At 45.7% G+C, this 12954-nt stretch overlaps 2 protein-coding genes across 5 annotated transcripts in view; one reads left to right on the forward strand and one right to left on the reverse strand.

The window, feature by feature from the left end:
- Positions 1-9089, reverse strand: part of PNPLA7 (patatin like phospholipase domain containing 7) — an 89895-nt gene extending 80806 nt beyond the window's left edge. For all 4 annotated transcript variants that reach the window (XR_009152295.1, XM_058159282.1, XM_058159281.1 and 1 more), the window contains exons 1-2: positions 8974-9089; positions 647-721 (exon numbers count right to left, since the gene is read on the reverse strand). Coding sequence is in view for 3 of the 4 variants with exons in the window: in XM_058159282.1 (XP_058015265.1) it covers positions 647-721; positions 8974-9009 (111 nt within the window). In the remaining variant the exon portion in view is untranslated. The remainder of the gene's footprint in view (positions 1-646; positions 722-8973) is intronic.
- A 2911-nt stretch (positions 9090-12000) lies between these two features.
- Positions 12001-12882, forward strand: MRPL41 (mitochondrial ribosomal protein L41). The gene has a single exon (XM_058159333.1). The coding sequence runs from the start codon at positions 12055-12057 to the stop codon at positions 12460-12462; it is 408 nt and encodes a 135-aa protein (XP_058015316.1). The 5' UTR covers positions 12001-12054; the 3' UTR covers positions 12463-12882.
- The last annotated feature ends 72 nt before the right edge of the window (positions 12883-12954 follow it).

Below are 12954 nucleotides of genomic sequence, written 5' to 3' on the forward strand. Positions count from 1 at the left end.
AACATGGTGGTATTTGGGCTCTCTCCGAGCTTGGTTGTTTTCTCCCGGACGTTTCATGACCCAACGTGGTCACATCATCAGTGCTACAAAGGAAAGGGGTTTGATCTACTTATATAAAAAGGTGCAAGTTACCAGCTGTCTGCAAGGAGTATAAATCCTTCCATTCGCCACCATCCAGCCAGAGCTGAAGAAGCTTCTCGCATGAGAAGCAAAATGTCTTCAAAGAAAAAACTAAAAAGACCAGTTGTGTGGTGACTCCAGCCCCCGAACCTGGCCCCATGCCCGAAAATGACTCCGAGAGTGAAGGGGAAGGGCCGAGCCTTATTCTCTTTACAGATGGGGCCAAAACACTGGCGACTTGGTGACTACTTCGGGGCTAACCAGAATGGGCAGATTCCTGGGCCGCATTAATAAACTGCCATTTCCAGGTCTGATTAGGACATGACTAATTAGACATCCTCGTCGCTTTAACATTTATTACAAGCCACAATAATCCTCTAATTTTGGTGAGAAGGGAAGGAAACGCCAGTCAGGGGAAATTGGGTGTGATATAAAACAAAACAAAACGCAGGTGTTCCTGCTTGGAGCAGTCACGCAAACGAGAAGTCTTGTTTCAAACCTTCCCAAAAACGTTCCCAAAAGTTACCATAGTTGTCTGAATCCTGTCTTCTACAAATTGGAGAACGCGAGTTCGTAGATCGGAGCTTGTTAAGTAGCTGACCTAAAGGATAAAAAAAAAATACCAAAGGTATAAACCAAGGGTCGGCAATCTTAAACACCCAAAGAGCCATTTGGAACCTGTTTCCCACAGAAAAGAAAACACCGGGAGCCACAAAACCCTTCCCTTGCCTGACTATTTCCTGAGGAGCCACCAAACTAACATACGTAGCTGAATTAAATGTTCTGTTTTCTTCTGAAATTTTTCTTTTCTTGGATTTATCCACGGTTGGCCTACCGGGGTTGAAGGAGGGGGGCGCACATTGGCGGTTATGATGTATATTTTGACCGACAGGGAGACGCAGCAGAGGGGTAAAAGAGCCACATGCGGCTCCAGAGCCACAAGGTTGCTGACCCCTGGTATAAGCTATGTTGGAGGGGAACCAACATTTTCTCCCCAGAGACTTAGAGAAGGACTTCGCACTTTTGAAAACCGACTTAAGCTCAGAAATGAAAACAACTGAACGATTCTTCTAAAGAGTATGCCTGATTTTTCCAGCCGATGATTTTAATTGGTTTCATCTTCGCATCAAAATAAGAAAATCTCCTAAACTTTTCAAAAAGAGCTGTTTCTCTTTATAAATTACCAGGGTTTGGGTTTGGGGGTTTTTTCCCCTCCAGAGTGGAATTTGGACCGTTTCGAATAAATTATACCTGTGTTACGATGGATGTGTGCCAAGATTGCCCTACGGCGCAGAAGCAAGAGAGAAAATAACCAGCTTGGCATCCTGAAAAAATTCCTGCCTCCTTTGTTTGAAAGGTCCAAAAACAATTTCAGAACCAAACCCAAGGGTTTGGCAGCAGTTAGTAAGACAAATACACACCCTTAACTTTCAAGGGTTGCGTAGGACTAAGAGGTGACTGGACAAGCAATGCCATCTAATGGTGGAGAAAAAAAGAAAAATAACTATTTTTTAAATAAAAAATAATTAAGGTTCTGCTTTTAAGGTCCACGTAGTTACCTCATTTTTCAGAGTATAAGATGCACCTTAGTTTTTGGGGAGGAAAAAAAGAAAAAAGCTGATTGGCAGGTGGATGGGCTTCCCGGAATACCCCCAAATCAGCTGTTCCCAGAGGTGAATTTTAGCAACAGATTCCTTGGTTGTGAGCTCTGTGCCTTGCTTTTTTTTTTGTTTGCTTTTTTTTCTGTCTCTGAAACTTCTGAAACATCTTCAGAAAAAAAAAAGCCTCTGAAGCTCTGTTTGGGGGCTTTTTTTCTGAAGCTCTGTTTGGAGGCTTTTTTTCTGAAGCTTCGTTTCTGATGCTTTTTTCAGCCTCTGAAACCTTCGTTTGAGAAGCTGGGCAGGGTTACATTCGGAGTATAAGACGCACCCAGATTTTCACGCTCTTTTTTTGGGGGGGAAAGGTGTGTCTTATACTCAAATAAATATGGTAAACAATGGCAACATCAGCCAAGCAAAACTTCCTCTTTAGAAGCAAAACTTCCTCTTTATTTCTGTTCACAAACCGATACACAGGACAAGCGCATTATTCTCTCCAAAGAGAAAGTCAGAAGCACACAGACGCACACTTCAGGTTGGCCAATTTGTAGACACACAGGTCACGGTTCAGAAGCATGATTCAATTTTAAACTGTTATCCTTTCATGGCTGCTAACCAAGACTTTTACAATTCAAACAAGGGCGCTGGCCAGAGAGAGGCTCCACGCTAAATCAAACACCCAGAAGACAGCTGACAGAAGGAGAAAATAAAATACAGGTAATTAATTCTTAATGGGACACAGTGGCTCAGGGGCTAGGATGTTGAGCTTGTCGATCGGAAGGTCGGCAGCTCAGCGGTTCGAATCCATAGTGCTGCCGTGTAACGGGGTGAGCTCCCGTTACTTGTCCCAGCTTCTGCCAACCTAGCAGTTTCAAAAGCACGTAAAAATGCAAGTAGAAAAATAGGGACCACCTTTGGTGGGAAGGTAACAGTGTTCCATGCGCCTTTGGTGTTGAGTCATGCCAGCCACATGACCACGGAGACATCTTCGGACAGCGCTGGCTCTTCGGCTTTGAAACGGAGATGAGCACCGCCCCCTAGAGTCGGCAACGACTAGCACATATGTGCGAAGGGAACCTTTACCTTTACTTTTAATTAATTCTTCCTCTTGTGACCACAAGAGTTAAGTCAGGTTTGCCCCATTTTAGGGCCTTCCTCGCCACGGTTGTTAAGTGAATCACTGCCATCGTTAAGTTAATAACACTGTTCTTAAGTGAATCGGGCTTCTCTGTTGACTTTTGGCTTGCATCTTGTATCTTCTACTTGTTAAACATCACATGACCCCGGGACACCGCCACCGACATAACTATGAATCGGTTATCAAGAGTCTGAATTTTGACCACCTAACCATGCAGAATGCCACAATGGTGAAGGCCAAATATGGCTTTTTCAGCCACATGCCTCGGCGTGCATCTTTTCCAATGAGACAAACTGAGACAGGAAGATCCTTTTATTACAATTTTTATCAGAATATTCAGACAAAATCAATCAAAGAGGGAATCCCGATCTTTAGCTTACATCCCCTTTTATAGTTTAACGTAACGAAGAAATCTGAAAGAGGGAAGTTGATTGGACAGGATAATAGCATACATGTTTATTAAAATGAAGGGGCATAAATTGTAAGGAGAAAGGTTACTTAAGGTTCACAAAAGAGATAAGCCAGACGCCAATTTGTATGAACAAACTTTTCTCATCAGGAGCTAGTTTCCAGCTTGTTTATCAGTTTAGGAATGTTAAGTAAAGCTAAAGGTTCCCCTCGCACATGTGTGCTAGTCGTTCCTGACTCTAGGGGGCAGTGCTCATCTCCGTTACGAAAGCATGTAAAAATGCAAGTAGAAAAAATAGGGACCACCTTTGGTGGGAAGGTAACAGTGTTCCATGCGCCTTTGGTGTTGAGTCATGCCAGCCACATGACCACGGAGACGTCTTTGGACAGCGCTGGCTCTTTGGCTTTGAAATGGAGATGAGCACCGCCCTCTAGAGTCGGCAACAACTAGCACATATGTGCGAGGGGAACCTTTACCTTTACCTTTAATTAATTCTTCCTCTTGTGACCACAAGAGTTAAGTCAGGTTTGCCCCATTTTAGGGCCTTCCTCGCCACGGTTGTTAAGTGAATCACTGCCATCGTTAAGTTAATAACACTGTTCTTAAGTGAATCGGGCTTCTCTGTTGACTTTTGGCTTGCATCTTGTATCTTCTACTTGTTAAACATCACATGACCCCGGGACACCGCCACCGACATAACTATGAATCGGTTATCAAGAGTCTGAATTTTGACCACCTAACCATGCAGAATGCCACAATGGTGAAGGCCAAATATGGCTTTTTCAGCCACATGCCTCGGCGTGCATCTTTTCCAATGAGACAAACCGAGACAGGAAGATCCTTTTATTACAATTTTTATCAGAATATTCAGACAAAATCAATCAAAGAGGGAATCCCGATCTTTAGCTTACATCCCCTTTTATAGTTTAACGTAACAAAGAAATCTGAAAGAGGGAAGTTGATTGGACAGGATAATAGCATACATGTTTATTAAAATGAAGGGGCATAAATTGTAAGGAGAAAGGTTACTTAAGGTTCACAAAAGAGATAAGCCAGACGCCAATTTGTATGAACAAACTTTTCTCATCAGGAGTTAGTTTCCAGCTTGTTTATCAGTTTAGGAATGTTAAGTAAAGCTAAAGGTTCCCCTCGCACATGTGTGCTAGTCGTTCCTGACTCTAGGGGGCAGTGCTCATCTCCGTTTCAAAGCCGAAGAGCCAGCGCTGTCCGAAGATGTCTCCGTGGTCATGTGGCCGGCATGACTCAACACCAAAGGCACACGGAATGCTGTCACCTTCCCACCAAAGGTGGTCCCTATTTTTCTACTTGCATTTTTTTTAACGTGCTTTCGAACTGCTAGGTTGGCAGAAGCTGGGACAAGGAACGGGAGCTCACCCCATTACGCGGCGCTAGGGATTCGAACCGCCTAAATGCCAACCTTTCAATCGACAAGCTCAGCATCTTAGCCACTGAGCCATCCCTTAGGAATGTTAAAAGCTACTAAATCTGAACATCGCTTTAAAAGAGAGAAAACAAATCAAAACGCAAGGGAACTACGTTAGTTAACAAATTACAAATCCCGTGTCGTTTGCCCCTCGTGGTCTTAAAGCCACTTTTTTCAGTGCCGTCATTAACTTTGAACGGTCACTAAGTGACCTATCAAGCCAGGCTTGACTGAAGCAGGGTAAAACAGGCGAAAGGGATGCAAAAAAACCCCAGCAATTCGATATCCTATTTCGGCTGAAATGCGGAGCACGACAGAGGTTAGCAAGGCAGCGCTGAAGAATTCGCAGGAAAAGTGGGCTTCCAATTAATTAATGAATCAATCAATCAATCAATTAAAAAGGAGACAAATTACTCTGGAAGTTCAGCCAGGGATAAAGAACAGCAAGCAAGTATCCACCAAGGAATATTGTAACCAAAATGTTTGGTTTTTTATTCCTTTCCCCAGGATACAAGTTAGAATTTTGGCAAACCAGCAAGCAGGAATGCTTAGACACAACGTTTCTGTTTAAAATACAGTATATATATATATTCATTCCATGTGGAAACAAAGACATAGGCAACCCAAAAGGGGGAAAATTTCCTTGGGGTGGGGTGGGGGGGAAATGACCCACCAGTGGAAGAAACAGGAATGCTTTTCTTGCAAATAATGAAGGAGTTGTACAGCTAGACCTCGACTTAACAACAGGTTGTTTAGTGACCTTAGTTACAAAGGCATTGAAAAAAGTGACTTACGACGACCATTTTTCATGCCTAGGACCAGACTGTGGCATCCCCAATGGTCACGTGATCAAAATTCAGCCGCTTGGCAACTGGTTCATATTTATGACGGTCGCCGGTCCATAAGTTTGCGACCTTCGGACAGGCAAAGTCAGCGCTTCGCAACCGTATTACAACCTTAACAGCCGCGGCGGTTCGCTTCGCAAAGACGGCAGGAAAAGCCGTCGAACGGCGCAAAACAAATTTCCCACTTAGCCACATAATTTTTGGCCTCAGTCGTGCTCGTAAGTCAAGGACGACCAGTGTATATATATATTTTTCCCTCCATGACAAATAAATGCAATTCAAATCAAGCCAACCGATACACACAATCATTAACCACACATAGCTTTGAAGGAGGAGGGTGTGTTCCTCCATTTGTTTTTTTTTCCCACTTACAACCCTAAACCCATTGTTGTTAGTTGCGAAGTCGTGTCCGACCCATCCCGACCCCCATGGACAACGTTCCTCCAAGCCTTCCTATCTTCTACCATCCTCTGGAGTCCATTTAAGCTCCCGCCGACTGCTTCGGTGACTCCATCCACGTCGTCCCCTTCTTTTTTTGCCCTCAATCTTTCCCAGCATTTGCAACACCCACTTGCAACCCATTGCAACACTTCAAAACTTCAAACAACAACGACGAACCGCTAATAAAAGGCCGGCACAAATGTTAAAATACCACGCGGAAAGAAACCCCAAAATTGAAAACTGCTACGCAGAGGAAGTTAAAAAGAGGATGGGAATGCGTGAAGGGAGATTCTGACATTAAACCATGTTTGTTGGAACCAGGATGGAACGATTCAACAACCGCGTAACCGACAAGAACTGAAATTGACTGGCTGGGAATCTTAGGAGTTGTCGTTTCATCGTTTCCCCCATTTTATTTACAGTTTATTTACGCACAATTTCCGAACTTAAAAAGAACAAGTCACATTTTTAAAAGACCAATACGATCATGAAAATACAGAGGTGTGGGGGGGAAACACCCCCAAATCTGAAATTATTCATAATCAGAGGGAGATAACCGGGATAGAAACATATTAAGGGGGACCCTGGCATTAAACCATGTTCGCTGGAACCGGAATGGATTGATTTAACCCCAATTACTCACCATGCCCGGCATGTCCAACGAGACCGAAATTACAAAATATAGAAGAGAAAAGTTGGAAGGTTTCTAGGAGGACACCTCATCTACCCCATCCTGGGCAAAGTCCATCGTCCACTCCAACCCAGGGCTGGGAACGCTGGGAGTTGTAGTCCCAGCTCTTTGGGAGAACTCCCCCTCCCCAACCGAGCCTTCTCGGCTGGGGGGAATCCGCAGCCCCTAGTCTACACCCAGCTGGGGATGCTGGGCGTTGTAGTCCCATTGTTTCCCCCCCCCCACTTTATTGACTCTCCCAAACCATCGCCACACACAACTTCAAAAGAGCAAGCCACCATTAAACGACCAATCAAGGTGAAGGCGAAAGTTAATACAAGCGTTAAAGTATGGGGGGGGGGAGGTTTAAATTTGAAATAATTCATAATCGGAGGGAGATAAAAGAGGATAGAAATGTCTTAAACCACGTTTGCTGGAACCGGGGTTGATTTAACCCCAATTGCCCCCAGGTCTCCATTCCTCCTACCTGGCATGTCCCACAAGACTGAAGTGACAGAAGAACAGAGTTTAGAAAGGGACCCCGGAGGTCATCTAGTCCAACCCCCCATGCTCATGCTATATAAGACACTGAGCTTGTCGGTCAGGAAGGTTGGCGGTTCAAATCCCTAGTACAGGTTCTCCTGCGTGGGCAGGGGGTCGGACTAGAATTCAGGGGTCTCCAACCTTGGCCACTTTAAAGCCCGGTGGACTTCAAACTCCCAGAAGCAAAGCTGGCTGAGGAATTCTGGGAAACTGAAGTCCACCGGGCTTAAAGTGGCCAAGGTTGGAGACTCCTGGGACTAGATGACCTCAAAGGTCCCTTCAACTCTTGTTAATGGCTAACAAGGAGACCCCATCCTGGGCAAAGTCCCTCCACCTCAGGGTTGGGAACGCTGGGAGTTGTAGTCCCAGCCCTTTGGCAGAGGTCTCCCCCCTCCTCTCCTCCCCCCTCCCCAACCCAGCCTTCCTGGCGGAGGGGAACCCACAGGCAACCTCCCCCTCCCCAGCTGGGGATGCTAGGATTTGTAGTCCCAACCCTTTGGCAGAAGTTGCCCCCCCCTCCCCTCCCCAACCCAGCCTTCTTGGCGGAGGGGAACCCGCAGGCGACCTCCCCCCCCCACTCATTTTCCCGGCTGGGGATGCTGGGGGTTGTAGTCCCAGCCCTTTGGCAGAGGTTTCCCCCCCCTCCCCTCCCCAACCCAGCCTTCTTGGCGGAGGGGAACCCGCAGGCGACCTCCCCCTCCCCGGCTGGGGATACTGGGAGTTGTAGTCCCAGCCCTTTGGCAGAGGTTTTTTCCCCCCCTCCTCTCCTCTCCTCTCCCCACCCCAACCCAGTCTTCCTGGCGGAGGGGAGCCCACAGGTGACCTCCCCCTCCCAGGCTGGGGATACTGGGAGTTGTAGTCCCAGCCTTGGCAGAGGTTCCCCCCTCCTCCTCCCCAACCCAGTCTTCCTGGCGGAGGGGAACCCAGGCAACCTCCCCTCCCGGCTGGGGATGCTGGGAGTTGTAGTCCCAGCCCTTTGGCAGAGGTTCCCCTCCTCCCTCCCTCCCTCCCCAACCCAGTCTTCCTGGCAGAGGAGCCCACAGGTGACCTCCCCCTCCCAGGCTGGGGATACTGGGAGTTGTAGTCCCAGCCTTTTGGCTGAGGTTCCCCCCCTCCTCTCCTCTCCCCTCCCCAACCCAGTCTTCCTGGCGGAGGGGAACCCACAGGCAGTACCTCCCCCTCCCCGGCTGGGGATACTGGGAGTTGTAGTCCCAGCCCTTTGGCAGAGGTTCCCCCCCTCCTCTCCTCTCCCCTCCCCAACCCAGCCTTACTGGTGGAGGGGAACCCGCAGGCGGTACCTCCCCTCCCCACCCATCTTCCCGGCTGGGGATGCTGGGGGTTGTAGTCCCAGTCCTTTGGCAGAGGTTTCCCCCCCTCCTCTCCCCAACTCAGCCTTCCTGGCGGAGGGGAGCCCACAGGCGGTACCCCCCTCCCCGGCTGGGGATACTGGGAGTTGTAGTCCCAGCCCTTTGGCAGAAGTTTCCCCCCCCTCCTCTCCCCAACCCAGCCTTCCTGGTGGAGGGGAACCCGCAGGCGGTACCTCCCCCTCCCCAGCTGGGGATGCTGGGAGTTGTAGTCCCAGCCCTTTGGCAGAGGTTTCCCCCCCCTCCTCTCCTCTCCCCAACCCAGTCTTCTTGGCGGAGGGGAACCCGCAGGCGACTTCCCCCACCCCCACCCCCCATCTTCCCGGCTGGGGATGCTGGGGGTTGTAGTCCAGGCGTCCCAGGGCTTGAGGGGAGCCCCGGGCGAGGAAAGGAGACCCTACCTCGGGGTCGGAGGGCGAGGCGTCCGCGTCTTCCATGGCCGGGACGGAGGAAGGGAAGGTCGGGGCGGAGGCGCTGCTAACGGCTGCCCGGCGGAGGGGTCATTCTTGGGGTGGGGGGGGGGAGGCGGGCGGGGGCGGGGACTTCCCACCCTCCGCCCACTCGCGTCACTTCCGCCCGTCAGGGATGTCCCCCCCCTCCCCAACCCAGCCTTCTTGGCGGAGGGGAACCGCAGGCGACCTCCCCCATCTTCCCGGCTGGGGATGCTGGGGTTGTAGTCCCAGCCCTTGGCAGAGGTCCCCCTCCTCCCTCCCAGGCTGGCTGAAGACGCAGCTGCTGATTCAAGGTCAGGGCAGAGGGAGGAGAAGGGAGCCCCGGAGGAGGCCAAAATCCTCCACCCACCCTCCCGAAATCTGGAAGAACGGAGGGGAACACAAGACAGTACAGTAGAATAATGAAGAATGGGATGGAACGGAACACAGTAGAACACAACGCAATACAATAACACAATACAACACAACACACTTCATAAGAGAATACAGTACGATACATAAGAGAGAAGAGAATAGAACAGAACAGAACAGAGAATGGAATGGAATGGAATGGAATAGAATAGAATACATAAGAAAATAGAATACAATAGAATACATAGATAATAGAATACAATAGAATACATAAGAGAATAGAATAGAATAGAATACATAAGAGAATAGAATAGAATACATAAGAGAATAGAATAGAATACATAAGAGAATAGAATAGAATAGAATACATAAGAGAATAGAATAGAATACATAAGAGAATAGAATAGAATAGAATACATAAGAGAATAGAATAGAATAGAATAGAATAGAATAGAATAGAATAGAATAGAATAGAATAGAATAGAATAGAATACAGAGAATAGAGAATAGAGAATACATAAGAATAGAATACATAGAGAATAGAATGAATAGAATAGATACATAAGAGATAGAATACAATACATAAGAGAATAGAATAGAATAGAATACAATACAATAGAATAGAATAGAATACAATAGAATAGAATAGAATACATAAGAGAATAGAATAGAATACATAAGAAAATAGAATACATAGAGAATAGAATAGAATAGAATACATAAGAGAATAGAATAGAATACATAAGAGAATAGAATAGAATACATGAGAGAATAGAATAGAATACATAAGAGAATAGAATAGAATAGAATACATAGAGAATAGAATAGAATATATAAGAGAATAGAATACAATACATAAGAGAATAGAATACAATACAATAGAATAGAATAGAATAGAATAGAATAGAATAGAATAGAATACAATACATAAGAGAATAGAATAGAATACATAAGAGAATAGAATACAATAGAATACATAAGAGAATAGAATAGAATACAATAGAATACATAAGAGAATAGAATACAATAGAATACATAAGAGAATAGAATAGAATACAATAGAATACATAAGAGAATAGAATAGAATACATAAGAGAATAGAATAGAATAGAATACATAGAGAATAGAATAAAATACATAAGAGAATAGAATACAATACATAAGAGAATAGAATAGAATAGAATACAATACAATACAATACAATAGAATACAATAGAATACATAAGAGAATAGAATAGAATACATAAGAAAATAGAATACAATAGAATACATAGAGAATAGAATAGAATAGAATACATAAGAGAATAGAATAGAATACATAAGAGAATAGAATACAATAGAATACAATAGAATACATAAGAGAATAGAATAGAATACATAAGAAAATAGAATACAATAGAATACATAAGAGAAGAGAAGAGAATAGAATACATAGAGAATAGAATAGAATACATAAGAGAATAGAATACAATACATAAGAGAATAGAATAGAATAGAATAGAATAGAATAGAATAGAATACATAATACAATATAAGCAGTGGTGGGATTCAAGTAATTTAACAACCGGTCCTCTGCCCTAATGATTTCTGCCAACAACCAGTTTGCCAACCTGCTCAGAAAGTTAACAACCAGTTCTCCCGAAGTGGTGCGAACTGGCTGAATCTCACCACTCAATATAAGAGAATACATAACAGAATAGAATACAATACAATACATAATACAATACATAATACAACATAGACTACATAAGAGAACAGAATAGAATACATAATAGAATAGAATACAATACATAAGGTAATAGAATAGAATACAATACATAATACAATACATAATACAATAGAATACAACACAATACAACACAACACACTTCATAAGAGAATACAGTATGATACATAAGAGAATAGAATAGAATACAAGAGAATACAATACATAAGAGAATACAATACAATACATAAGAGAAGAGAATAGAACTGAATTCAATTGAATTTAGAAATGGAAATAATAGAAATAGAAATAATAATAGAAATAGAATAACAGAGTTGGAAGGGACCTTGGAGGTCTTCTAGTCCAATCCCCTACTCAGGCAGGAAACCTATACCACTGCAGACAAATGGCTGTGCAAACTCTTCTTGAAAACTTCCAGTGTTGAAACTTTCAGTTTCCAAAGCTGGTCGACCTCGCAGGATTGTCGTGCTGTTCCTCCCAATGTGGGCTATTTTAAGTACGATTAGGATTGCCCATCATCCCCCCCACCCAGTAGAATCCCGGTTGTTGAAGTCCCTCTGGAGGGGCACCGTATGAGGGTGGCTGCGGAATATAAATATAATTGATGATAAAAGGCGGGTTATAAATTAATAATAAATTTTTTTAAAAAATATCTCCATTCGCAGCAGCTGCATCTCTCTTCACTTTTTCGTAGCTCTATGCTCACGGGCTTCCCCCGCCGAGCAGGAGGAATCCCGAACCAAACACCAATCAGGAGACATTCCCCGCGGTGGGCGTGACCACCGGCCTCTTGGACCCGATTGGTTAAAGCCCCCGACCTATCCGAAACAGGACTCGAGTACGGGGGAAGCGGATTGGTGGGAGCCTCCGGACGACCCAATCGCAAGCGGCGATGTTGCGGAGGTGAGGGCCTGAGCGTCCTCAAGCCGCCGCAGTAGTAGTAGTAGTTCGCCATGGGTCTCCTGGGCGAGGTGACGCGAGGCCTAGTCCGGGGCGCCGACCGCATGTCGGCCTGGACGAGCAAGCGGGGCCCGCGGACCTTCTTCAAGAGCCGCGGCTGCAAAGTCTTCGGCTCCATCACGTCGAGCCGCAAGTTCGTCCTGGTGAAGGACCAAGTGCCGGTGCTGATGGTGCCGGATCTGACGGGCTTCAAGCTGAAGGCCTACGTCTCCTACCGGGCGCCCGCGGGCAGCGAGCCCCCCCTGACCGCCCGCTCCCTCTTCCAGCAGACCGCCGCGCCTCTGATCGAGAAGGACGTCAAGGAAGGCACCTTCGACCCCGACGCCCTGCAGAAGTACGGCTTCGAGAGCAGCCAGGAGGGGAAGCTTTTCAGGCTCTTCCCCAAGAACTTTGTGCGCTAGCGGGTGGAAGGAAGGAAAGGAAAGGAAAAAAGGAGAAAAAAAAGGAAGGAATGAAAGAGAAGAAAGAAAAAGGAAAGAAAAGAAAGAAAAAGGAAGGAAGGAAAAGAAAAGAGACACACACACACCCAGTGGAGACAAATTTGCCCCCCCCTTCCCAGGACTGCAGCTTTATTGAAGCCTTTCAAATACAGGATCGAAAGCAGAGACAAAAAGACAATTTATTGAAAGCAGAGGAAAAAGACACAATTTCCTGGAAGAAGAGGGAGGAAAAAAGGACAATTTATTGAAAGAAGAGGAAAAAGACACAATTTCCTGGAAGAAGAGGGAGGAAAAAAGGACAATTTCCTGGAAGAAGAGGAAAAAGACACAATTTCCTGGAAGAAGAGGGAGGAAAAAAGGACAATTTCCTGGAAGAAGAGGGAGGAAAAAAGGACAATTTATTGAAAGAAGAGGAAAAAGACACAATTTCCTGGAAGAAGAGGGAGGAAAAAA

The sequence above is a fragment of the Ahaetulla prasina genome, chromosome 16 (assembly GCF_028640845.1).
Source record: "Ahaetulla prasina isolate Xishuangbanna chromosome 16, ASM2864084v1, whole genome shotgun sequence".
In the NCBI taxonomy this organism is placed as follows: Eukaryota; Metazoa; Chordata; class Lepidosauria; order Squamata; family Colubridae; genus Ahaetulla; species Ahaetulla prasina.

Bases quoted from the DNA above. Each gene is read 5' to 3' on its own strand.
- MRPL41 (XM_058159333.1), top strand. From the start codon at position 12,055: ATGGGTCTCCTGGGCGAGGTGACGCGAGGCCTAGTCCGGGGCGCCGAC.